The sequence below is a fragment of the Zosterops lateralis genome (genome assembly GCF_965231275.1).
Source record: "Zosterops lateralis genome assembly, chromosome: 19".
Classification (NCBI taxonomy): Eukaryota; Metazoa; Chordata; class Aves; order Passeriformes; family Zosteropidae; genus Zosterops; species Zosterops lateralis.
This window is the reverse complement of record NC_139779.1, coordinates 4,406,606-4,431,628: the sequence shown is the minus strand read 5'-3', so window position 1 is coordinate 4,431,628 and position 25,023 is coordinate 4,406,606. Positions and strand designations below refer to the sequence as shown.

The following is a 25,023-nucleotide window of genomic DNA, read 5'->3' as shown; positions in this document are numbered from 1 at the left end:
GGAGGCTGTAGCCAGAGGGGGTCAGGTGCTGCTCCCAAGGAACAAGGAACAAGACAAGAGGACACAGCCTCAAGTTGTGCCATGGGAGGTTTGGATATTAGAGAAAATTTCTTCATCAAAAGGGTGGTCAGGCATTGGAATAGGCTGTCCAGGGAAGTGGTGGAGTCATTCCCTGGAAACATTAAAAAATGTGTGGATGTGGCACCTGGAGACATGATTTAGTGCTAACATGGCAGTGCTGAGTTAATGGCTGGAGTCGATTATCTCAGAGGTCTTTCCCAACCTAAACAATTGTACGATTCTATATTTCTATCCTGGGCTGGGCTGGATCCCAGCATCCCAAACCTCCTGCCAGCTTGTGCTGCCTTGGCTCCTGGGGCTCTCTGGGCTGTTTCCAGCCACCTGGCAGGATCCTGGATGCATTTCAGGCACCTCCACAAGTGGTTCAAGCTCACGGGGGCTGCGGGTGGACACGGGGATGGATGCACAGATGCATGGACTGATGCCTGTGTGCACAGGTGCCCAATGCACGGATGGACAGGCACGGGTGCATGGGCAGATGCATGTGTGCACGATGCATGGATGGATGCACAGACAGCATCCTGCCAGGGCCAGGCAGAGCCAAGGGGTCCCTGTGGCATTTCTGACGTGGCGAGGGGAAGCGGTGATGCCCAGGGACGTGCGGGAGCTGTGCCCAGGTGCTCTCACCTGTTGATGAGATCCTCATTGCTGTCACTCTCCATCTCATCCTCGATGGCCGCCTGCAGGTCCCCGATGCGCTTGAAGGCCAGCTTCAGGTCTGACTGCAGGCTCTGGTTGGCGGCTTCCAGGCTCTCCAGGTCCATCTCCTGCGGAGAGGGAGTGGCATGAGCTGCGTTCCTCAGGGAACACCCCCTTGTCCCCTGCCTGGCCCTACCACGGGTGCCTCACCAGCTCGTGTTTCTTGCGGCTGGCTTCTGCCTCCTTCTTGGCCAGCTCGCCCATCTCCTCCTTGACATCACGGAGCTGCCGCTGCAGCCGCTTGTTCTGCTCCTTCTCCCGGTTCTCGGCGGCTGCGCGCTGATCCCGCTCCTCCGTCAGCTTCTCCATGTTCTCCTTCAGCCGCGTGGCCAGGCTCTGCCGAGCAGCGGGGTCACCCCAAACCCCCCCACCGACCTCTCACAGGTCCACCCTCACCCCGACACCCACCAGGGGATGATGAGAGGATGGATCCCACTCCCATCAATTTGCACAAGGAGATGGAGGAGAAACCACCCCCTCCCAGGGCCAGGGAAGGGGCAGAACAACAGCAAGGGCTTTGTTGAATTGGAAAAATAGATTTAACTGTGTGTGAAGTAATTAAAACATGTAACGTAGGGAAAAAATAGCTCCTGTTCTCCCCCAGCCACTGAGCCAGCCGCTGCATATTTATGGCCCCGGCAGAGAGAGTGGAGAAGGAAATAATAGCTTGGAAAATATGAAGAGGAGAGCTAAGCTGCCGCGCTCCCCGGCAGAGCTGCGGAGGCAGAATATAAAACAGGCTGCGTTCGTGGGACTGGGGAGTCTATAATTTCCCTAAGTCGATGCAGGGAAAGAGCAGCACTTTGCCGGGCTGGGCGGTGGATTACTGTTATCAGTGCTTGCAGGGAGCCTTCCCTGTGGAGACAGGGATGGGCTGCCAGAGAGGGAGGGCTGCAGTGTGGGGGGTCATGGGGAGGGGAGGCACTCAGAAGACCCTCAGGCGGGCTTTGTTATGGTCCTGTTGCACCCCTGTCCCAGCTGGAGCAGAGGGAAAGCCCTGTGACTACCTCCAGGCGCTTGACTTGCGTCCTCTCGAACTCCAGCCTGGTCTCCAGCTCACGGATTTTGGCCTCCTGCCGGCTCACCAGCGACTTGTCCACCATGGATTGCTCCAGGAACTCCAGCTGGCTCTGCAGACCTTGCAGCTGCGGGAGAGGGCACAGCCTCAGCCTCGACCACAATCACCCTGCCCTCCCTGCCACGCTGTCTTGGAGGAGAGTTGCTGGCCATGCTGCTCCTATCCTGATGGAGAGCTTCCCACGGGACTGCTCTACACCCCCACGGTGCAGAGGGCCCCTCATGGTGTGGGCAGTGGGTCTCTGGGTGCCCCCCATTGCTCTAGCTTCACTCAGGGTGTATCCTCACCTTCTCCTGCAGCTCCTGCTTCTCCTTGCTGACCTCCTCCAGCTGTGCCTGGAGGTCATTCATCTGTGCCAGGTCCCGGGATGCCTGCAGGACACACCAGGGCCATCAGTGGGGATCCCACTGAGCTGTCTCCAAGAAGGACAGCTGGAGGGGGGTGGGTGGGTGCAACTGCTGCTCCCTCCTCACCTGGGCCACAGCTGCCTTGTGCTTCTTCATCAGCTCATTCATGTCCTCCTGGTCCTCCTCCAGCCGGCTCTGCACCTCATTCTTTTCCCGCTGCAGACGGCTCAGCTGCTCCTCCAGCTGCAGGGAGCCACACATGTCTCCCGCTGCATCCCAAGAATGGGGCACTCACCCCCCAAACCCACTCCAAACAGCGCGAGGCCACCCTGGGTGCAAATGGGACATGGCCCCACCATGGTTCCTCACAACTCAAACCCACTCACCGCTGCCTTGGCCTTGGCAAGGTCATCGATCTGCAGGTGGAGGTCCTCGATCTCCACCTCCATGGATTTGCGGGCCTTAACAGCGGCTGCACAGGTGAACTCCGACTCTTCCAGCTGCAGGGATATAGCTCAGTGCCTGGCCAGGGGACAGGGACACCCTGTGCCCCTCAAAGCCTGCAGTATGAGAAGTTTCTAGATGCACACCTGATTCTTGAGCTGGGTGATCTCCCTCTTGCTGGGTGCATTGTTTTTCAGGTGGTCCAGCATGATCTGAGCATCAGCCAGCAAAGCCTTTGTTCTCTTCAGGTCCCGGCGCAGGCGCTTTTCCGTCTCAAAGTCCCTCTGGTTGGCCTGTGGCAGGGGAAACTTTGCCACGGCTCCATGCCAGAGGGGTGTCCACCCCACCATGGCCACCTCAGGGTCCCCAGTGCAAGGCAGGTGCCCAGCTGCCCTTCACCCCACCTGCTCGCTGACAGCAGATAACTTGCTCTCCAGCTCCCGCTTCTCTCTCAGCACCTTCTGCTTGTCCTCATACTCCTCCTCCAGCTGCACCTCCATCTGCTTCAGCTGAGGGACAGCCAGGGGGCAGCCAGTTAGGGCAGCGGGGACGGGTCATGACCCACTCCTCACGTGTCCCTACACCCTGGGGACACTGGGTGACCCCACCAGCTGGGTGTTTGCGCAACCAGAGGCACAAAGCCCGGCGTGTGCTGGCCCGGGCAGCAGAAGGACTGGTTGGACCCGCCGGGCCAGTGGAGCTGGGCTGTGGTCGGCTGCGTGGGAGCCGGGTGCTGTGTGACGGTGCCCAGCTGGCAGCTCCCAGCACCTGGCCAGGGCATGGGGAGGCATCCCAGGCCCTCCCGGGCAGAGGGGCCACAGCTGAGCCCTACCTTCTTCTGGCAAGACTGCCGGATCTCCTCCACCTCCTCATCACGGCTCTCCACCTCCTTGGCGTGGGTCTGCCGCAGCCGCTCCATCTCCATCTCCAGCCGCAGCTTTGCCTGCAAATGGTGGGGATGTGATCAGAGCAAAGGGGACCCCTCCATGCCACTCTCCAGTCACCACTCACCCTTAAAACCCCCCGGTCTGAGGCCAGCTGGGCTGCCTGCCCCATGGTGACCTGCCGGGCCATGGCACGGAGGGCCAGGAGCCGTGTTGGCCGCGGCAATGCCTGGCTGCCTCCTCTTCCCAGGCAAGCCCGGCCCAGGTAATAACAGCCTTGCATGAAACCACCCCACCCAGAAACCTCGCCCCTCCCCGCCGTACCTGCTCCAGCATCTGGATGGTCCCAGCCTGCTCATCCAGTTCCTCCTCCTGGTCTTTGACCTTTGCCTCCAGGTCCCTCAGCTGTTTCTTCACCTTGGCCAGGGAGGCTTCGTCCTTTGACTCCTGGGAGGAGATGTCCTGCAGCTCTGCCTCCAGCGCCTCCGCCTTTTGTGTCAGCCCTGTGATGTCCGAGTCTTTGTCCTGTGATAGACAGGGTCACCGTCAGCCCGGGGCACCCAGTGACTGGGAGACTGGGGAGGGTCTGGGAGGCACTCACCTCCAGCAGCTGCTTGAGGCCAAAGACCTCAGCCACCAGCACATCCTTCTCTCGGCTCAGCTTCTCCCGCTGCAGCCGTTCCCGCTGCGCCTCCTCATGTGCCTGTGAGAGCTCGCTATCAAACCTGCACAGGGAGAGTGAGGTGAGCACTCAGCACCCTGGGGACTGATCCTCAGCCCTGTGCCAGGGGCACTGCACTGAGCATCTCCCCTCCCTCAGCAGCAAACACTGGGAAGGGTGGTGTGCTGCTTAGTCCTTGTGTGAAACACACTGTTGATGAGTCTTTAATGGCACTGAGTCACTCAGACACTCCTCCTGACACCTTCACGCTAATGGGGAGTGCAGCACTGACCCCAGCAGCTCCTCAGCTGTTCTCCAGGGCCAGCATGTGCCCATGGAACTGTGATGCCAATGGCAGAGGTTTGGCTACTCCAAGGGCACACCAAACCCACCAAGCAGGACATGGAAGGGTCTCTAGGAGACATGGGCTCTTGTGGCACCTTGGCTCCCACAGCTGCATCCCAGTGCTGGGCACCAGTCCCATCCCCAAAGCGGACACACGACCGACCCCCTGGAGGGGACACAAGCCCCTGTTGAAGGAGTGCTCAGCACAGCCTGTAGGCAGGCAGCAACGTGGCAATCTCTCCCAGTGCCCCTGGGATGGGATCAGCCGGGTTAGCTCCGAAATCACTGCCTTTGGGGCTTGGAAAACAACCCTGCTCTTGAGTTTGTGACCTGCGTTAAACACCTCGGCAGCTAATCCCCATTTTTCCTTGCGCTGGGTAATAAACAGCTGCATTAGCACAGACTCCAATCCGCGGAAATTGAAATTAATTAGATTGGATTCTCTCGCTGTATTTGTGTGTGTGATCATTACCATAATGAGATGAAAGCGTCCCTGCTGCTTAATAACGTTAGCAAACTTTGGGGCTGGGAGAGGGGACGGGATGGCAACATGTGCCGAGCAGAGATGTAGGGCACTAGCAGCCTCCACCATGGGGCATGACCCCATGGGGGATCACTCAGCTCTGGGTCCCCCAAAAGGGCATGAGGATCCCCCCCCACAACAAACACATCCAACTTGGGCAGCCCCATCCCGCTGGAGCCAAGCAGGAGCTGGTGAAGTGCCCAAATCCCTGCTAAAATGGTAATGCCACTTCGCCAGAGGCGTGTCCCCCATGTCCTCCCCGCTGCCAGCGCACGGTCCCCACCTCCGCTGCTTCTTCTCCAGGTCATGGTTGCGTCCCTGCTGTCCCTCAAGGTGCAGCTTGGTGTCCTGGAGCTCGGCAGCCAGGCGCTGGCACTTCTTCTTCAGCTGCTGCAGTGCCCGCTGGCTCTCCTCGCTGTCCGCCTGCAGGTCCGCCAGCTGTGGGCAGAGGGGGAGAGGCAGTGAGGGCTCTGGGATGCCACAATGTCCTAGTCTGCTCTCCTAGCCATGCTGAGGGGACCAGGGAGTCCCCAGAGCTGAGCCCCCACTCACCTTGCGCTCCAGCTGCCTCTTGCCCTGCTGCTCCACCTCCAGCTTGTCCTCCAGCTCCTGCTGCAGCCGTTTCTTGGTGAAGTCAATCTCCCGCACTGCCCGCTCGTATTTCAGCCGCCATTCGCCACCTGTGTGGGGAAACGTGGTCACCAAGGGGCTGTGGGGATGGCACAGGGAGAGGGGCACACCGCAGGGTGTGCCAGCAGCCAGCACTGGAGGCAGGAGAGTACCTGAATCATCATCATCGAGCTCCCCGTTGAGCTCGGCCGCCCGGATGAGCCGAGCCTCCATCACCTCCATCTCCATCGACTCCATCTGCTTCTTCAGGGCATCGTACTTGGCCTGGGAGGGGACATGGCCGTGGTGAGCACTTAATGGGGACAAGATACACTGTGAGGCCAGGGAGGGGCACATTTACCTGCAGGTCCTTCATCTCCTTCTCAGCCCGCAGCCTCTCGGCTGTCTCAGCGTCCAGCAGCTGGGAGGCCGACTCGCCGGTGTTCCGCTCGTCTGTCAGCTCCGATGTCAGTTCTGTGATCTGGGGGTGGCAGAGGGAATGAGACCATGGGCTGGGGCAGGCTGGCACAGCACCATACCCCATCCCAGTAGTGGCAAAGACCTACCCTGCTCTCCAGGCGGTCGCTGTTGAGTCGCAGCTCGTTACGCTCCTTCTCCACCTTCTCGAGTTTGCTCTTCAGCTGCTGGATCTCTTCCTGCAACAGAGCGGGCGGTGAGGGAGGGGGCAGGCGCAGGGAAGAGGCTGGCGGGTAGGAGGCTGGCAGCTCTCTGCCCCTCCCCAGCACCCCCCCAGGGAAGGATGGGCAGGGTGGGGGCTCCCCGGGGCTGCTCTCCCCTGCCAAGGGCTGGGCAGGGACTTTCCCCAACCCGCTCTGCCGTCTGTGCCGACTCCAACCCCATAAATGGTGTCGAAATGCCAGGCAGTCCCAGAAAAGCTGCAGAGGGGTACCCACATCCCCCGGCAGAGGAGGTGGAAACAAATCCACCCATCAGCAGCTTGCTGAAAGGTTTGGGTGCACCCAGCCCAGGTGGGGAGGCAGGGTGCCCACCAGGATGCCCAGGGACCACCAGCCAGTGCTGTGGAAGCATGTCTGGCTGCTAACATCTTCCTCTCTCTTCCTTCTGGCCCCAGCACAGGCTGGAAGGCAGCAGGGGGGCCCAGGTGCCCCTGCCCAGGTGCCCCTGCCCAGGTGCCTGTCCCCAGCAGGTCGGGGTGAAAGCTGAGCCAGGCAGCAGCTCCGTGCTCGGCGGGTGCACCAGTGTCTGGTTGCCAGTGCGAGCAGAGCCCCCGCATTTGCCTCTCGGCACACGGTTTCATTTCCATTCTCCACGCTTGTAATTGGGCTCAAGCAACAGCCGGCTCTCGGGATGCTAATGACATGCTGATTCGCAAATTAGGGAGCAATTCGAGCCTGGCGCTGATGGGGCTCAGGCAGACATGGTCCTGCATCTCACCCCATTGTGGGCTCCTGCATCCCAGCCCACTGTGGGATCCTGTATCCCAACACACCACAGGATCCTTTATCCCATCCTTCCCTGGGTTTTGTTTCCCCTCCCACTGCATGGTCCTGTATTCCACCCCATTGCAGGATCCTGCATCCCACCCCACCATTAGCTTCTGCATGTGACCCTACCATGGACTCTTGCATCCCACCCCACTGGGGGCCCTACCCAGGACCAAAGCTCCCCCAAGCCCTCCCTGTTCCATCCAGCATCCCCCAGCATGGATACCCACGTCTTTGCCGCGGATCTGGTCCTCGGTGAGCTGCACCTCGATGAGGGGCCGCACCGTGGTGAAGAGCTTCCACCAGGGCCAATCCTTCACCCCTTTGTTCTTCTTGATGTTCTTCTGCACACACCGGATGGCCAAATCCTGGATCTGTGCAGGGCACAGGGTCAGCACAGGGTATGGGGTCAGTACAGGGCCACCAGCAGGGCAAAGCGGGGCATGTGGGTGCTCAGCACCCCTGCCAGGACCCCAGCATGCTTCCCTTTGTTAGCATTTGAGCTAATTGCACCAGCAAATCTGCTGTTTGATCCTCTCCAGCCCCTCTAAATGCTAATCCCGGGAAGGCGAGGATGCCTATTTTACACCTTCTCTAATGATAAAAGTAGGAGCTGAAGTGTGGTTTCATCCTTCTGTGGCGATGCCCAGCAGCCTCCCTGCCGGTTCCCCCTGGCCCCCCGGTTCCCCCTGGCCCCCCACAGCTCCGGGGGAGGCGGGAGGAGGAGGTGCTGGCCCAGGAGGCGCAGAAAGGCTGCACTGCCCATTTTAGGCGAAATTGTGCAGCAGAGCGGGGAGGGGAGAGTCGCTGGGACGAACCTTTCTCTTCTTGAAGTGCTGCCGTGCCAGGAAGCCCCTGCACGCTGCCTGGAAAAGGGTGATGTTCCTGCTGGTCTGTGTGTCCCGCTGCTCCTCCAGCCTGGCCAGTGATCCAGCCCGGAAAAACACCTGTGGGAGGGGAGCAGGACAGCAATGGGTGCCGGCATCCCTCTGTCCACACTGTGCCACCCTCCCGCTGGTGGGGATGAGTCTCTCCCCTCTGCAGGCACTGGTCCTGTCCCACCGTGGGGTTTTATTCCCCAGGCATGAGGAATGCCGTGGGTGGGAGAGAACAGTGCTGCCCTTTTGCTGTCCCACCGTGCCATGACACACAGCCCTGTGCACACCCACACCCGGTGGTGTCGGGCACCATACCCGGCTCAAGCCCATGTGGTAGCTGCTCTTCTCCAGGTCCAGTGATTCCAGGAGCTCCTCCACTGCCTGCAGGGAGGGAAATGTGTCAGGGCCAGGCATTTTGGGGTACAGGGGATTCTGGACCACAGCAGTGACTCTGACATGGGGCACATACCCGCTTCTCATCCACCACGATGTAGTTGCGCCCGTGCTTTTTGGTCAGGTGCGGGGCCAAGACATCAAAGCGCCGCCTGAACTCCGCAAACACCATGTGGTCGGGGTAACCTGGGGAAGCAAGGGAGAGTGGGGCTGTGTGGATGTCCGGGGGATGGCCAGGGACAGCCCCACGTGCCCTCCTGACATGCTGGAGCTCATGTTTTGGGAGAGCTGACGAGGTCACCCCATGTGTCACAAGCTCCCCATGGGGTCAGGCATAGCTGGAACGCCCTCAGCCCCCCCCCCCGGAGGTTTTCCTTGGCTGTGTCCTCCAGCAATTTTGGCTGGGATCTGAGGAGAAAGCGGCCAGATCCTTCCTCGGGAGGAGAGCAGCGGCACATGTTGCCTGTGCAAGTCCTGCTCTGGCTCCACTCTGAGCCACAGCCAACTCCTGAATGAGGCTCCAGCGCTGAGCCTCCATATCTTAATTAACAATGAAGTATTGATGGGGACATTGACCCCAGCACGGCCGGCTGGCCACGGCCATTGATCCAGGAGGTGTGCAGGTAGCATCGATTTCCAATCATGGCAAGAAGGGTCCAGCCTCCAAGCAATAAACCCTCAGCCGGGTGGCTGGTCAGCCAATGTATCGATAAATGCTTTGCTGAGCACAACCCAGAGGCTCTCCTTCCAGCGGGACAGTGGCTGGATGCCAATGGGATTGCTGCCAGGAACCAGAGGCACCAGGGGAGGCACCCAATTAAGGCCATGTATGTCCCCATGTGCAGATAACAGCCCAGCAGTGGAGGGGGGACAGGGACAGCACCGCCCTGAGGAGAGAGTTCAGAGGAAGGGCATGTGCTGAAGGGATTCCTGGGGGTCTCTGGCTCTCCAGTGAGAAGATGCAGCCAGGACCTCTGTGCTGTCCATCCCCTGGTGCCGGTGGCAGGGCTCACCTTGGCGGTACATGCGAAGGGCGTCGAGCAGGCGAGAGCCACGGAGCTGGGCCCGCAGCAGGGGCACGTCCAGCTGCATCAGCCCGGCCTCACAGTGCTCCGCCGGCAGCTCCAGCTCGCTGCCGCTCACCCGCCGACACGGCACGGCCTGGGGGTCCCCGCCGCCCCCCGCCTTGGGCAGGAAGCAGTGCACAAAGTGGAGCTTGGACTTCTTGATGCTGTCGATGAGGGCGTCCTGCGGGTGTGGCAAAGCAGGGTGAGCGGTGATGTGCAGTGGTGCCCCAGCCAGATGTGGGGACTAGCATCCCAGCATGCTTCCCTTCGTTAGCATTTGGGCTAATTGCACCAGCAAAGCTGCTGTTTGATCCTCTCCAGCCCCTCTAAATGCTAATCTCGGGAAGGCAAGTGTCCCTCCCTTGGCACCCCCTCACTCACCACTTGCAGCTTGATCTGGATGCAGAGGGATTTCTTCTTGACGGCAGCCACGCCGGTGGTGAAGGTCTTGCGCATGCTGGTGGCCCGGCGCAGGGCCAGCTGGGAGCCCCCCTCCAGCCCTGCCACCGAGCCTGACAGCACCAAGGCTGACCCTCCACGCCCAGCAAACAGGCTGCTGATCACCTTCCTGCAGGGCACAGAGGGCATGTGATTTCCCAGCGTCACCTCTCCGCCCTGCCATGCTCCCACCCCAAGACCCTGCTCACTTTTGGGACTCCTGCAGCAGGACAGAGGCATTTTGGGAGGCCGGGTTGTGCTTGACGTAGTTGAGCCATCCTGTAGCATCGTACTCCACCCAGTTGGTCCCCGAGCTGTGTCCCAGGAGGAAGTGTCGGGGCTTGTCACTGGGGAGCAGCGGGTTGTGCCCTGCAGGGAAACACAGCACCAGTGGGCACAGCCTTGGGGACCATAGTTTCACTGGGGCATGTCACAGAATCCCCAGAGTGGCTTGGAAGGCACCTTAAAGATCATTTCATTCCAAGCCCCTGCCATGGGCAGGGACATCTTCCACTAGAGAGGTTGTGTGAGAACATATCCCCCTGGTTGCAGGCCCCCCTTCATACCTTTTTTGTTCCCTTCCTGAGGGCCATAGTAGGAGAAGAGCCGCTCCAGCAAGGTGTCCTCGTTGCCTCCTGGCTGCAGAGCCTCCTCCTCCAGGAGCCATAGCAGCCCCCGTGCCTCATCCGTGCGGGCCAGAGACCGGACCTGCAGGGTCACCAAGCTGGCAGCTGGCCCAGCACACCACGGTCCCCCAGGGCAGGGACATGGGGTGGAACAAGGCACCCGGGCCACCCAGGGAGGATGCAGTGTTGCACAGTATGAGAGGGCTCTGATTAGTGGAGACCCAGAAGGGAAAGGGTCCATATGGGACACTCTGATCTCACTGAGGTGGGAAATGCAGTGCTGAGCTGAAACCCAGCACAGGGATGATGCCAGCAGCACCCCCAGTCTCTGCAGCCTCCTCCAGCGGGGAGTGGAAGACCCCAGGGACTGGAGAACTTTGGGAACCCATGGACACTGGGCACCTGAACACCTTGGGGATCAGAGCATCCTGGGGACCAGAGCACTTTGAGGACTGGAGCAGCCCAGAAATCACATACAGTCTCCAGGCTCCCTGCCCACAGTGTAGGCAGCTCCCAGGACAAGAGGGGAAAATCATGCTGGGGGACACAGCAGATACGCACATACACTTGCACCCACACTTTCGTGGCCAAGCATTCAGAACAGCCCCTTTCCTTCCCCTTTACCACCCAAGTCCCAAAAAAGCTGCCCATCTGCTGCCGTGATGTGGCTGGAAGGAAGAGTGGTGGGTGCTTACCAGTGCCTGGTGTGAGGACTGGTCCACAGCAGCTATGGAGCCAGAGGAGCTGGGCTCAGCATCAGTCAGGGCAAGCTCTATGTTCTCCTGATGAGGGGAAACAGAGGCAGGTGAGAACCCACACTGCAGAGTAGCAGTGATAGGGAGTGTGAACCCATCAGGGTGTTGGTCTTGATGGGGTTTAGAGTGATGCAGAGTGCTAAGGGAGAACCAGGACACATTGAAGGGTCCCCATAGGCTGAGATGGAGGAGCAGTGACAACCATCATCACCATCCACAGCCACTCCACCACCTCCCAGCCCAGCCCTCCTGTGCTGTGCTGCACAGCCAGCACAGGAGCCCTGGGAAAAGCCCTGGGCGCTCAACATCGTGTCAGAGCTGCTTTAGTTGGGATAGCCCAGAGTGACCATGGGGTAAGAGATCAGGGGGGAACATGTAGGAGATGTCCATGTGAGTATGGGAGGGGAGGAGTGGAGGAGGCAATGGCAGCCCTGGGGGCCCCTGGTACCTCCTTGTACCGCTCCAGCTCGCGGGCAAAGGTGCGCTGGTGGAAGAGCTGCTGCAGGCGCTCCTGGGCGTAGTTGTGGCAGAGCTCCTCGAAGGTGGCCCCCCGGCTTTGCCCTGCCAGCTCAGGGTTCTGTGCCCCAGGGGTGTCCACCACTGTCACAGAGCACACCGAGTGCTGGCTCGACTTCAGTGCCCTGGGGGGAGCACAAAAGGACACAGTGGGGTCAGTGGGTGCTGCCAGGCATCACTCCCTGCTCTCCCGCTGGCCCCCCCAGCACGTACCTGTTGAGGAGGGAGATGAGGAGTGTGAAGAGCTCGGAGTACAAGCCAGCTGCCATGCCCTCCAGGCACTCCAGCGCTGTCAGCTTGGGACCTGGCCAAAGGAAACCTGAGTGTCCCCAGCCTGGCATCCCCCAGGGCCATCCACTGTGCCCCCCATACCTCACCCTACCTGTGCCACTGTCCCCCAGGGGAGACTCATCGGGGCCCTGCCGGAAGGAGGTGGAGCGCTGCAGGGTGCCCTTGGGCTGGTGCTTGAAGATGGCAGAGGAGAGCTCCTCCAGGCTGCAGCCCAGCAGGTAGGCGGCTTTCTGAGCCCACTCGTGCCGTGCAAACTGCTTCCTCCCAGCTGAAGGGTGGAGAAGGGGCTTCAGGGCCAGGCAGGGCACCCCCAAAAATGGGGAGTGTTTCCAAACAGGCCTGAAGTGATCTTAGGGACCCACATAGTAGGTTGGGGGTGACGGGCAGAGTGGGAGCACATGTTTTGGGGTTTGTGGAGACACAGAAGATTTGGGGTCTAAGAGGAGATAAGGGTGAATGGCTTTGTGCCGCTGCAGGGCTGAGCCTGGAGCCACACTGGTGTGGAGCACGGACCCCTTGCCACCACTACCCAGGGACCTCTGAGGCTCTGAGCCACCCCGACACGGGGACACATCCCTGCTTGGTGACACAGCCACAACACAGCCAGACACAGAGACAGGGAGGCTGGGGGTGGTGTGAGCTGGTTAACGGTGACACACAGGGACACGGAAGCGATGACACACAGGGACATGGAAGTGGGATGAGGGTGGCACAGGGGAGGGGGAAGCCAGAGACACGAGCGGAGAACGGGACTTTACCTTCGTCGGCGTCTGCATTGCAAAGGGCAGCATGCACCATGCGAACAGAGACAGGGGTTAGAAACAACGGCACGCCACGGCACAGGGACGCCCTCCTGCCACCACACCGCTGCACATGCCATGCCTGCCCCCTTGCCCAGGCACCACTGCAGTGACAAACCGTGACCGGCGTGTGGGTCCCTTCCCTTTGAGCCCCCCGCACCACGGGCACCGCTGGGGAGCAGCTCAGCTCTGCCCCAGTGCATGGGGAGCCACTTCTGGATCCAGCCCGGGGCCAAGGAAATTGTGGGGCTGGTGCAACTCTGAGCACTCCCAGTGTCCATGAGCCACAGGGGAGGCTTCAGCAGCAGCAGCACAGACCTGGGGGTGGGATGCCCACCCCAAGCAGGATGCAGCAATGCCCCCCCCCTCCCCCCCCCCAGCCCCACAGCAGGGTCTGAGGTTCTCCCCCAGCAGGCTCCCACGGAGAGGCTCTGGAGTTGCCTGAGCATCCCACTGTGGTGGCTGCAGCAGGGTCCTGCTGCCCTCTAGTGCCCTGAGAACACTCCATGAGCCAGCACTGCACCCCAAGAACACCCCACAGGCCAGCTCTGCACCCCAGTGTGCATCCAGACCCCTCTGGTCTCTTCCTCTTCATCCCCAAATCATTTTTTACCCCAGGGCTGCAAATTCCCCAGGTGCAGCCACCAGCCAAATTTGCCTTAAACCAGGACACAGCTCCAGTTGCCCATTCTTGGGGTGACATGCCCAGCTCTCCCACCAGCGTGCAGCACCACAGGGGCTTCCAGCACAACAGGCAGAAAGAGAAAGCTACAGAGGGAGAAGAGCAGCCCCCAAAGCCAAATTTGCCAGGAATGGAGAGCAAAGCTGGTGCTGTGGGAGACTCGCACCCATGTTGAGCCCTGTGTGCCAGGGCAGCCCTGCCCCACATCACCAATGGTGCTGATAGGACTGGGTTGGGACTTCTCACGAGCAGCAGACAAATTTGGGGCTGCCAGGACCCAGCACACCAGCAGCATCCCAAGCCCCCATTTCAGCCCCCCAAATCAGCATCGCGTGGCACCCCCCAGAGCAGAGCCCTCCCCACTCCCATTACCAGCTCCATCTGCCAGTGGGTCTGTGAGAAGGATGGAGGGAAAGGTGTTAAACTGGGAATGGGGAACACCTCCCCGACTGCCTCAGCCCCACCCAGACCCCCACTCCTCCAAGCTGGCAGGGGACAGCCCAGGGTCTGGGCATCTTCAATTCCCACCAGTTAATGAGACCACCCCAACCATGGGGACAAAGCTGGGTGCCCTAGAGCACTCAAGGTGGCAGGGCACGGTCCCTCAGCTGACACAGCCTCCCACCCTCTCCCCCAGGGCTTGGCTGCACTGCAGGCTGTTTGCAAGGTGCCTCTGGAACCCCTCACATCCATCAGTCTCAAATCTCCCCTCATTAATGGCTCCCAGCTTGTTACCTTTGGTTGCCCCGGCAGCTCCCAGGTGGTAAATGGCCCCCAGGATGAGCCAGAAAGCTTTCTGTTCATCTCCTGAGATGCCCATCACCTTCATGGCTGCCAGGAGCTTGCTGAACTGCTGGGCTGCCTTCTGCTTTTCATCCGGCTGTGGAAAACAACAGGAGCCATTGGTCTGGGAGCCCAGCTCTGCCTCCCCCTGCACTCAAATGGGCCAGAGACCCTCATCTTCCCCTACAGCCCCCCACAGCAACAACCTTGGATGGGGGCACGATGCCGAAGACATTGTTCTCTGCCAGGTGGTTGAAGTGAAGCTCAGTCCTGCAGGGATAAACACCACGATTGCCCCATGAGGGAGGTCCCAGAGATCCCCACACAATAGAGGCCATGCCCTCCCCCCCAGCTCACCTCAGGGTGCTGTCAGAGCAGGCCAGCAGGTAGTAGAAGACATTGAAGGTGGCCTCGTTGGCCGGGCGCCGGGCCACACGCAGCTTCTCCAGCAGCAGCGTCTGGCAGAGATGGGACAGTTGAGAACTGTCCCCAAGTGCCCACAGAGACCTCCCCAGCCCATCCCAGCCTCATCCTTGCTGCCTGCCCAGGGTCCCCATGGAGTTGTGAGGGTTTCCCTTCCAATGCAGGGCACCATGTGAATGCAAACATCACCCAAGCAGCCCATAAGCATCTCTCCCTGGTGAATGCTACTACAAGAGCATGGAGTATGTCTCCTGGATTTTAAGGGCTCTGCTGTTAACACAGCAGGAAGGCGTCTGAAGACACATCCTTTGATTTTGGGACTAACTCAGCAAGGACAGGCAGCCCATCTGATGTGGGTGTGAACAAGGATGAGAGCAGGATGCCAGGCTGTTGAGTGCTGCAAGCATGGCTGAGGATCTGCAGCAGAGCTTGCAGTGTAGGAAACACCAGGAGTATCATGGAACGGTTTGGATTAGAAGGGACCTGAAAGATCAACGAGTTCCAAACCCCTGCCACGGGCAAGGACACTTTCCCCTATCCTAGGCTGCTCCAAGCCCTATCCAACCTGGCCTTGAACACTGCCACAGGGGATGGGGCAGTTACAGTTCTCTGGACAACACTCCTGTGAGGATGGACTGGCTCCTGCACCACAGGGACCCACACTGGTAAGGATGGACCAGCTCCCATGCTGGAGGAGCCACCCTGGTCTCCTCACCTGTACAGAGGCAGATGCCACCTGCCCAGCCTGGTCAAAATCCAGAGAGATGATCTGGGAGAAGCGAGTGGCGTTGCCGTTCATGCCGGTGCTGCTATTGCCAAAAGCCTCCAGGATGGTGTAGAGAGCCTGCCACTTCTCCACTGCGGGAAGAGAAGCGGGGCAGTGCAGGGGCTGTGCAATGGGCAGGGGGCCAGAGCTGGCAGGTGCTGCTGTTTCCTTGCAGCACAGCAGCCCCCAGGAGCACAACAGAGGCACCAGCGTGACACAGTGACAGCCCGTTTGGTGCGTGGGGGTGACATGTCCACACATGTGTGGGGCTGTGACCACAAAGCAAGGGGCGCGTGCAGGCAGGACAGAGGGCCCCCACACACCCACCAAGGGACTCACCGGAGAAGACCTTGCCGGTGCTGCCGGCGATGGTGGCAAGGTACTGCACCAGGTGCTGGCAGTTGGTGGTTTTGCCGCTGCCGCTGGCGCCCAGCAGGACGATGGCCTGGTCCTGGCGGCTCATCAGCATGCTGCGGTACGCTGCCTGCGCCACTGCGTAGATGTGCGGGGACGCATCCTCCCTGCGGCACCCCTTGAACATGTGCATGACCTGATGGGGACAGGGAAGGGTCAGCGCTCTGCCACCCCCACCGCCCCCTCTGCGCGGTGCCAGCTGCTTGTCCCTTCCAGTGTCACCCCGCAGCAGCGTCACCTTCTCAGAGTACATGGAGGGGGAGCTCAGCGGGTTGATGATGACCATGGTGGGCCCGGCGTAAGTGTGCAGGAGGTTGCCGCCGTAGCGCTGGCGCAGCGTGTGCAGCGTGCTGGACTCGTTGAGGTAGAGGAGGCTGGCGAGGTCCTCCACACGGTCACAGGACGGGGGGTTTGCCTGGCAGAGAGGTTGAAGTGGGGTGGGTCAGGCGGGGAACGGGGGTCTGCCCTGCCAGCCCCCGCCCCGCAGCCCTACCTTCTCCACATCATCCTCCTCCACCTCCAAGACGGCTCCATCGTGGTCCAGTTTCACCTTCACTTTGCCCTCGGGCAGGGGACTGCCCGCCTCTGGCCGCAGCTGGCTGCCTGTGAGGGGCACAGGGCGCTCAGAGGGGGCGTGCTGGCAGCCCCCAGGGACGCCACAGTGGGGTCAGGGGGGCTTGCTGTGCCACAGGAAGGATGGGGTCCCAGCAGTGCCCCTGGCTCACCCAAGGAGAAGCCATCCCTGTGCACCAGCCACACCTTCTCGGTCTCGTACCAGGCCTCCTCGGCTGCTATCTGCTCCTCTGTCTTGGCCTGTGGGACAGCAGATGTGGAGAGGTTGCGGTCACTTGCCTTCTGCCCTGTCTCACCCCCTCCCCTCGTCCCTGGGGCTGGAGAGAGCAGGGCTGACTTGCCACAGGACCACGTTCTGGACAGTCAGGCCACCTGCACAAGGCACAAACCCTCCCAGGACATGTCCCCAGTTTGCCCGGTGGGGACCCTCGTGGGCACAGGGCTGCAGAGACCACCAGGGCCCTGCCACAGCTTGGGGCAGACATAAAGACACAGTGACCCACAGGCACATTCACCACGGCCACCTCAGGTGAACCTGGAGGGGCCAAGCTCTCAAACCACAGCCTGGAGAGCAGGCACCCACATCAGCCACGTGTCAGGATGTAGGGACACCAGACATGCTATGGAGACATGGGACATGCTGCAGGGACATGCTGTAGGGACACAGGAGGCACATAACGGAGGCACACAGGAGATGGCACAGGACTCTGACATGGGAAATGCCAGGCTGGTAGCCAGCACAGCAGGGATGTCCCTGGCACAAGGAGAGCAGGACGAGCCCCAAAGCCAAACCTGAGCTGCAGCAGGGACGGGGCCAAGGGGAGCTGCCGGCGCATCGTCCGCTGGACCCTGGCGAGGCCGAGAGACGGCGGTGAAGGCGAGAAGGGCTCAGCCCTGCCCCGCACACAGCACAGAAAGAGGCGAGGGGGAGCGAGCGGGGCTAAAGCTGTGCCAAACCCTGTGGGCAGTCCTCATGGCATGGCCACCACTGTGGACAGCAGGGTGGCGAGTCCAGTGCAGTGCTGGACAGATACAGAGCTGGGAAGGACACTGGCCATGAGGCCATGCTGCCAAAGCCCTGGGGCTGGGGTGGGAGGGCCACTGCACTGACCCCTCTCTGAGCTCTGCCAGTACCATGTGCCACAGCTGCTTCAGCACGAATCATGCATCCTGCCTGTGCCAGCATTCTGCCCCTTCACACCCTGCTCCACACCCCTGCCCGCCCTAGCTGTGCCACTTCCACTGAAGGTAGCCTCCTGAGATGCCTGGCTTCCCGTCATGACCTCGCTGGGGAGGGGAGAGGCACCCAGCCCTGGCTGCCCTGGCACCTGTGGGCCCCATGGCAGCCCAGGGAGCAGGGTGGGATGGGGAAAGCCTTACACTCCAGCAGGAGGCGCGGGCGCAGACGCCAGCCCAGCGGCAGACAGAGGATGGCGGGGGGTCGCTGATGGAGGCAGAGGGCTCCTGAGGACGGGGGTACAGTACCTGGCTGGGTGCTGAGGTGGAGGCGGCAGGGTCCAGCTAACGGCAGCAAGGAAGGAGGAGAGAAAGAAGAGAGGGAGTGAGAGGCAGAGAGCAGAAGCAGCACCCTGACAAGCCACATTGCCCCAGCATGGACGCAGCACCACCAGGACATCATCCACCCCAGCCACGACAGTGTGCCTGGGCCCCTACGGGGATGCCAGCAGTTCCCCATCCCCAGCACGCTGGTCTGGGCAATGATCCCCAAACCCACCAACAGCCCTGGTCATCCATTCCCTGCTGCCAGTGTTACCCAGAGATGGACCACAGGGTTGGCAGCCAGACACAGGTGAACAGTCACCGTGTGCAGAGCACACAGCGCGTCCTGTGTAGCCACACAATGCCCATGCCTCCCCATCCCTGGGAAGGCGACACGCAAGCACCAACACCTCTGGAGTTACAGAAGTGGTGAAGATCCTCTCCAGCCGGAGCTGCGCCTCCTCAGATGGGCTCAGCGGGGACGTGGGGCCAGGGGAAGCAGGGCCAGGGGCAGCCTGGAGGCAGAGCACCATTAGCTCCAGGCCAGCTGCCCCACAGCCCTCACAGCCCTGGCATGTGTGCACCAGCAGGGCCATTGCGAAGGCTTTCCCAGCCCTGCAGCCCATCAGTGCTTAGGGCAGGTCCCAAGGTGAAGGCACAACTGGGTACCAGTATGTACCCACAGTGTCCAGGGACCTACACACCTACACACCTGCTGGGGGGTAGCCGGGGCATTTTTCACAGGGGTCTGCCGCTTCTCACTGGTCTGCAGCTTCTTCTCCACATGAAATGGAGGGGAGACAAGGGGCAGCATGATGGAGTGGCCACAGCACACACGACTGCCCCAAAAAAGTGACTCCCACCCACACTACACATCTCAAAACCACTGCAAACCATGCAGGTGAGCTCACACCATGCTGCACTGGGGGCACAACCCGCCGCCGGGTCAGAGCATCCCTTGCTGTGCACATGCTGGTACCTTGTGCCTTTCCAGGGCCGTGGGTTTCAGAGCAGAGACCTTTGCTGGCTCCGCTTTTCCTCCCGAAGGCTGCACCGGTGGCTCAGGTTTGGCTCCAGCGCCTGGGGACGGGGACGGCTGTGCGTCCCCACTGGCCGGCTCACGGGGCTTCTCCTGCCTGTCCCCGGGCCGGGGCCGTGGCCGGTGCTCCTTGGTTTTGCCCTTTGCCATGAGGGATTTGAGCCCCTCTGATATCTCATCCTTGGGTTCCGGCTTGGCGGGGGCTGAAGGCACCACGGTGGGGGGAGGTGGCGGGGCTGGGGGAGCCGGGACACCAGTACGGCCTGTTTCCTCCTTCCTTGGGGGTGGCACTGGCTCAGGAGATTTGGCATCTCGGCCTGGCTCCTTGGCACTGCCAGCGTCCTCCCCTGGCAGAACTTTGCGGACCACCTTGCGCACCACCCGGACCACCTTGCGGCGGGAGAGCCCCTGGCCGTCATCTCCCTGTGCCTCAGCGGCTGGGCCCTCCAGCCCATTCACAGCTGCCCCGTTCATCACTGGCTCTGGGCTCTTCCCTCTCCCAGGAGGTGGCTCGGGGCTCTTTGCAGGTTCAGGGCTCTTCACAGGTTCAGGTTTTGGGGGCTCAGCTTTCGGGGCCTCAGCTTTCGGGAGTGCAGGTGCTGCGTCCTTCGGGCTCTCTGACTGCAGCCACAACGACACTGGTGTGAGTGGAGGTCCAGCCTCCACTGCTGTTTGGGCTTTGGTGGTGCCCAGGGCTCTGCCCTGCCATGGGGCACAGTTCCTGGACAGACTCCAGCACTGGGAACACAGCATGCTTCCCTACCAACCTACAGCCCCATAACGGATCCCGGGGCAGGGAGCAGTGGTGACCTCCCTGCCCCACAAACAGTGACCATTCAACCCTCAGGCTGCCAGCATGGACATAAAACTCAGTGCTCAGGGCATCACTAAGCCCATGACCCTGTACGGTGTCCCCAGGCCCTGTCACAGGGGCTGTTCCCACCAAGGACAAGCCCCATCCCCAAAAGCTCCACCCTGCCCGTGCCCTGTGACACTTACAGCCCCGTCCTCCTTCACGGGTCTTTTCACAGCTAAAGATTTGTCCTCGTCCTTGACCTGAGGGTCAGACAAACAAGAGGAGCATGTTTCAACCCACTGTGGGGCTTTGCTCCTGGAAAGCCCCCTGGGACCATCACTCCATGCCAGCCCTAATTTGCAGCCCACTGCAGGGACAAGGACATGTGTCCTTCCAGGCTTCCCATCAGCCAAAAAATCAGGAGTGAAGCACAGAGATGCACCCTAGTTATGGCAAACCCCAAAGGTGGGAGAGGAACGTGCTCTGCCCGCCTGGCCTGGGCCCTCTCATGATGTGCAGCCAGTGAGGGAGGTGGTTCAGAGTCCCACCACCCCTCCTGCAGGGTTCTGTCATTCTACACGTCACCCCTCCCTGGTGTCACAGCACGTTTAAAGTGTCACCAGCTAATCTCTGCAGCAGCCGCACGTGGGACATGCCAGAACCCTGCTGACCCGGGGAAACCAGGGGCCTCTGGGGGGGGTGGGCAGCCAAACCCTGCCCTGAGCTGTGTCTGTGACTGCAAGGACTCAGCTCTGATACTGCAGTGGCAGTGTGTGGTGCATCCTGTGGGCAACACACCCCAACTTGCCATGACACAGCAGCTCCTGGGTGGCAGGTGGCACTGGGGTGGCTCACACTGTGTTAGGGGCTGCACCAGACACTTGCAAAGCCGTTAGTGATGGTGTTAGTGATCACATGCATGGCTATGTTGGTGACCCCAGCCCTGGCCAAACTCCCAGCACAGCCCCTGTCACTGCAGCACAGTGAGGCCACGAATGCTGCTCCAAACATGGTGCCAGCACTGGGCAAACTAGGGGAGCTGGTCAGCAGCGTGACCCAAACGTGGGGCGCAGGCAAACATGCAAGAGAGACTTCCCTTCTGCTCCCAGAATGCAAACCGGGATGAGAACGCCATGGTGATGTCTCATGGAGCCGCAGCCCTGGCTGGGGAGAGAGGGAGAGGTGAGATGGACTGGGGACAGCACACAGAATGCCAAACCACAGCACACGGTACAGGAACCAGCCCTTCCCCACCTGGGATCCTCAGAAATGGGGGTCTGAGCCCACCTGGACCGGCTCAGCATACAAACAGTGCCCACATAAGGGGCTCTGGGGACAGACAGGTGACCAGTCTGAGACACAGCAAAACTCACTGTGTAAAAAAACCCCTTTAGTCAGGCTGCAGGACTGTGGCTCCGCTCCCTCAAGCGGGCCAGGCTGCTGTGGTAAGCAAATGCCAGGGTGAGGGAAGGGATATTTTCTGCCCCAGCTCCTTGCTTGCCCTGACAGCCTGGGTTTATTCTGAGCCTGACCCCGTGCCAGCAGCTCTGGTGGGACCTGCTGCCCTGGATGGCACCCACTCTCCAACCCCAGGTTGTGCCTGGGGCCACTGGGGAGAAGCCCCTCTCAGGGCCAGGCGTGGCACAGGGGAGCACCTGGCCACCAAAGCAACCCAGCAGTCTGGGAGTACATCCCTGAGGGGTCCCCTGTCCCCCAAATGGTGTCAAATACCAGTGCCTGGAGCACAGGCTGAGCATGGGGGTCTGGAGATGAACCCACCTGTGGGTCCGAACCCCCAAACCCTCTGTCCACAGCGCTCCCACCTCCGAGCAGCCTGGCACTGCCACAAAGAATCTCCAGAGAGCACCGGCCATGAGGCCCCCACAACAAACAACCCCAAAGTGCCCCAGGGGTGGGTTCAGCCTCACAATCCCTGATCCTAGCAGCAGGACTGTCTCCCACAGACCCCCTGGTGCTCCCCCAAGCTGTGCTGGCCACGCTGGGGGTCCCCACCTTACCAGAGGGAGCCAGGAGAAGGGTTTCCGCTGGGGCGAGCGCGGCACCGCACGGGAGAGGCACTAGTGGGGCGGCAGCCGGCGGCAGAGGGGACAGCTGGGCTGATAGGGCCACCCTAAAAATAGCCCAGGAATGCGAGGGCCCCGCCGGCGCAGCAGCAGCCGGAGGGAGAGCTGGGGGGGGGACAGTGGGGCGGGCAGTGGGGCCTCGCCACCAGCAGCACCGTCACCGCCGCCACTGCCAGAGGAAGTGATGTGGGCTCTGCCGCGGGGGAACTGCCCGGCCTCCATCCACAGCCCGCCCGGAGCCACGGGGAAAGACACCTCCAAGCCAAGCACAGCTCGAGGGGAGCCAGGGAGGGCTCTGTGCCTCAGAAGGATGGGGTTGCACAATCCACACGCCGGGGTGGCCTGGTGTTGTGCCAGGCGGTGGGACCCTGACACTTCCTGCTCCTCCTCTGGCTTTGCCATGAACATGAGATCCCTCCAAAATGTTCTCGGGGACAGATAGCACTCCAGCAGCCCGTGGTAAAGATGTTTTCATGGCAAAGCTGCCTCTGGAAGTCTAAGGTCTCACTGGAAATAGCGGGAATGGGGCAGTGGACAAGGGCTGGGGGTCAGGAGCCTCCTCATGTGGGGGCTGCTGGGAGGAATTGGAGCCAGGCATGCTGGTGGCATGGAGGAGCAGCGGTGACACAGGCATGGCACACTGGGACCCCAGCTGGCAGCTGAGCAGGTCCCTGCCCAACTCAAGGGAGACAGATGTGCCTTGAGCAAAAAAAACATTCCCAGAGGAAGCAGGGGGTCCCAGCCTGGCACACCCCACTGCACAAGGGACAGGCCACATCAAACACCCTCGGCAGGGCTGGCATAACACAGCAGAGAGTGTCTGCAGTGACACGGGTGTCCCCAGGCAGCACAGGCAGGCAGCGACCTCCACTGGGATGCCCAGCCCAGCTGTTTGGTGACAGCAGCATTTCTGCCTGGCCAGTATCTTTCTCTCATTCTTAACCCAGGAAATTCAGCAGACACACACTGGCCCATGGCTGAGCCCACTGGATACAATCCCCCTCCCAGGACCTCCTCACACTGGCACACTGCAGCAGCACCAACCCTTCAGTGAGAGCAGAAAAAGAGCCAAACCAAGAACTTCCCAAGCATGGAAAAATTATAAAAGTGCCTCTGACATGATGAGAGTCCCACACTCCCACCCTGGTGGGACATGGGGAACCCAGCCGTGCCATGGCACAGTGGCCTTGCACCCTGGGGACAGCGACCTGTAGGGACCTGGGTGCCCGAGGACAAGGTTGGCCAGCACAGTCACCAGATACTTGTGGCCCTGCTGAAGCACTGGAGTGGTCAGAGGCGTTTTTGGAATATTTCTGCAGGGCCGGCGCACGCCTGAGGAATTTCACTGGTAAATAAATAAATACAAGTGTGGAGCAGAGCCAGCCCTGCTGCCCCACACTGGGAGCAAGGCTGGGACACGGAGAAGGTTTCACCCCAACCCTAATGCCTGGCCACATTGTGCAACCAGCTGGCCCCTGTCACCCCACAGCACTGACAACACCCCAAGACCCAGAGGGAGCTGCACTGCCCAGCTGGGTCTGTGGGGACAAGGGTGACTCAGCACAGACCCAGTGAGAGGGTTAAACCCCCCATGGTGCATAGAGAGCCCAGCACCATCCCTCTCCAGCCAGGGAGGGGCTTCCAGAGCAACAGCCCAAAATATGTCTATAATTTCCTGTTTCAAAAAGGATCATTTTTATTTAAATTAGGACCAGAAACATTCCAGGGAGCTTAGTGGGGCCTGGGGGAGAGCTGGGCCTCCCTGTGTGCCAGCACCTTGTGTGAGGGACTCCCAACTGCACCCAGCACCCCAGTCTGGGCTCCCTATCAGCAGCAAAGGCACAGTGTGTCACTCTGGTGCACCATGCAGGAGGAGGAGGCATCCTGTGCAGGGAGGTGCTTGTGCTGCAGTGGCAACCCCACAACACAGTCACTGCCATCCCTCTGGCCAGCTCCCACCGGCTGATGCCGTCAAACCACACCATGTTCTGGCACAAGGCTGCACGTTGCAGCCTCTCCCATGCAGCCCCAAGGGCACTGGCATCTCCTCTCCCCCTTCCCAGCCCAGCCTGGCGCTCCTGGAAGGCACAAGCACCTCGCTGGCTCTGTGTGTGCTGACATCCAACACACACCTGCCTCCGTGCCAAGGTGCTGCGACACGGTGACAGCCGTGCCCCGTGTCCACACAGGGTTATCCCACTAGGGGTTATCCAGGCAGCACTGCCCGGTGATGCCTGCAGGGCTCCGGGGAGGAGCTGCGGGAAAGCCACAGCTCTGGCTTGGCGCAGACTCCACCCCGCAGTGCCAGCATCTGCTCGAGGAGCACATGGTCACCCTCACTCCATCCTAGCCACCATCCCGCAGGTACAGGCCCTCACCATGCACTGTGTGGCTCTCCCAAGTGCAGGCAATCTGCTCTGCAGGCACAGGCACCCTCCTCCCCCTAAGGAAGGCTTAGAAATACACTGAACAAGTCCAGCTTATATGCTAAACAACACCACACTGCTGCACCCCCTGTCACCATGGAGGGGGTCCAGCTCTGCAGGATGCTGATTTGGGGGGCTCTGCTGGAGTGTCCGGCTGGCCAGGACAGTGTTTAGCCTGCGGCAGGGTCAGCAGTGCTGGGCAGCAGGCAAGAGGGATGTGGGTCACCCAGCCATTAAGTTTCTATTTATACAGCAGCAGTAGCAGCCGCGCACGCAGGGCTGCGCACGCCAGCAGCAGCTCCCGGGCCCTGGCACTCTGTGTGCCTGCCCCAGTCCCCGGGGAGGATCCCAGTGGGGGACGCCAGCGTGGGCAGCGGAGCAGGCAGTGTCCTTCTGCAAAGTAGCCTTTGGAATTTCCTGGCACTGAGGAGCAAAGCTCCCTTCTCAGCTGGACTGTGCTCCGTCAGCAAAGAGATGGGGATAGACTTCCTGCAAGCAACGCAGAACTGGGCTCTGTTGCGGCCCCTCTGGCAGGAGGAAAACCCAACCCAACAGCACCCTGAGCACCTTGGGGGGCAAAACCCACCAGTGATGATTTGCAAGACTTGTTGCACAGGGATAGTGGGTGGGACTAAG

At 60.9% G+C, this 25,023-nt stretch overlaps 1 protein-coding gene across 7 annotated transcripts in view; it reads right to left on the bottom strand.

The window, feature by feature from the left end:
- The window catches only part of MYO18A (myosin XVIIIA), a 37,008-nt gene that overhangs the window by 5,896 nt on the left and 6,089 nt on the right, over nt 1-25,023 (bottom strand). For 3 of the 7 annotated variants that reach the window (XM_083875132.1, XM_083875135.1, XM_083875137.1), the window contains exons 3-39: nt 16,695-16,782; nt 16,463-16,572; nt 16,208-16,384; nt 15,895-16,105; nt 15,505-15,647; nt 14,724-14,824; nt 14,573-14,636; nt 14,319-14,463; nt 12,860-12,871; nt 12,193-12,369; nt 12,024-12,114; nt 11,743-11,935; nt 11,235-11,321; nt 10,480-10,621; nt 10,123-10,282; nt 9,857-10,043; nt 9,422-9,656; nt 8,485-8,594; nt 8,331-8,396; nt 7,956-8,084; nt 7,368-7,511; nt 6,238-6,327; nt 6,033-6,152; nt 5,845-5,956; nt 5,615-5,742; nt 5,346-5,500; nt 4,135-4,258; nt 3,858-4,058; nt 3,482-3,592; nt 3,054-3,158; nt 2,796-2,942; nt 2,592-2,705; nt 2,332-2,448; nt 2,146-2,229; nt 1,788-1,925; nt 931-1,116; nt 709-848 (exon numbers count right to left, since the gene is read on the bottom strand). In XM_083875132.1, coding sequence (XP_083731258.1) covers nt 709-848; nt 931-1,116; nt 1,788-1,925; nt 2,146-2,229; nt 2,332-2,448; nt 2,592-2,705; nt 2,796-2,942; nt 3,054-3,158; nt 3,482-3,592; nt 3,858-4,058; nt 4,135-4,258; nt 5,346-5,500; nt 5,615-5,742; nt 5,845-5,956; nt 6,033-6,152; nt 6,238-6,327; nt 7,368-7,511; nt 7,956-8,084; nt 8,331-8,396; nt 8,485-8,594; nt 9,422-9,656; nt 9,857-10,043; nt 10,123-10,282; nt 10,480-10,621; nt 11,235-11,321; nt 11,743-11,935; nt 12,024-12,114; nt 12,193-12,369; nt 12,860-12,871; nt 14,319-14,463; nt 14,573-14,636; nt 14,724-14,824; nt 15,505-15,647; nt 15,895-16,105; nt 16,208-16,384; nt 16,463-16,572; nt 16,695-16,782 — 4,844 coding nt within the window. Of the gene's footprint in view, nt 1-708; nt 849-930; nt 1,117-1,787; nt 1,926-2,145; nt 2,230-2,331; nt 2,449-2,591; nt 2,706-2,795; nt 2,943-3,053; nt 3,159-3,481; nt 3,593-3,857; nt 4,059-4,134; nt 4,259-5,345; nt 5,501-5,614; nt 5,743-5,844; nt 5,957-6,032; nt 6,153-6,237; nt 6,328-7,367; nt 7,512-7,955; nt 8,085-8,330; nt 8,397-8,484; nt 8,595-9,421; nt 9,657-9,856; nt 10,044-10,122; nt 10,283-10,479; nt 10,622-11,234; nt 11,322-11,742; nt 11,936-12,023; nt 12,115-12,192; nt 12,370-12,859; nt 12,872-13,955; nt 13,977-14,318; nt 14,464-14,572; nt 14,637-14,723; nt 14,825-15,504; nt 15,648-15,894; nt 16,106-16,207; nt 16,385-16,462; nt 16,573-16,694; nt 16,783-25,023 lie in introns of all 7 variants that reach the window. The other 4 variants (XM_083875131.1, XM_083875134.1, XM_083875133.1 and 1 more) reach the window with 2 other exon arrangements.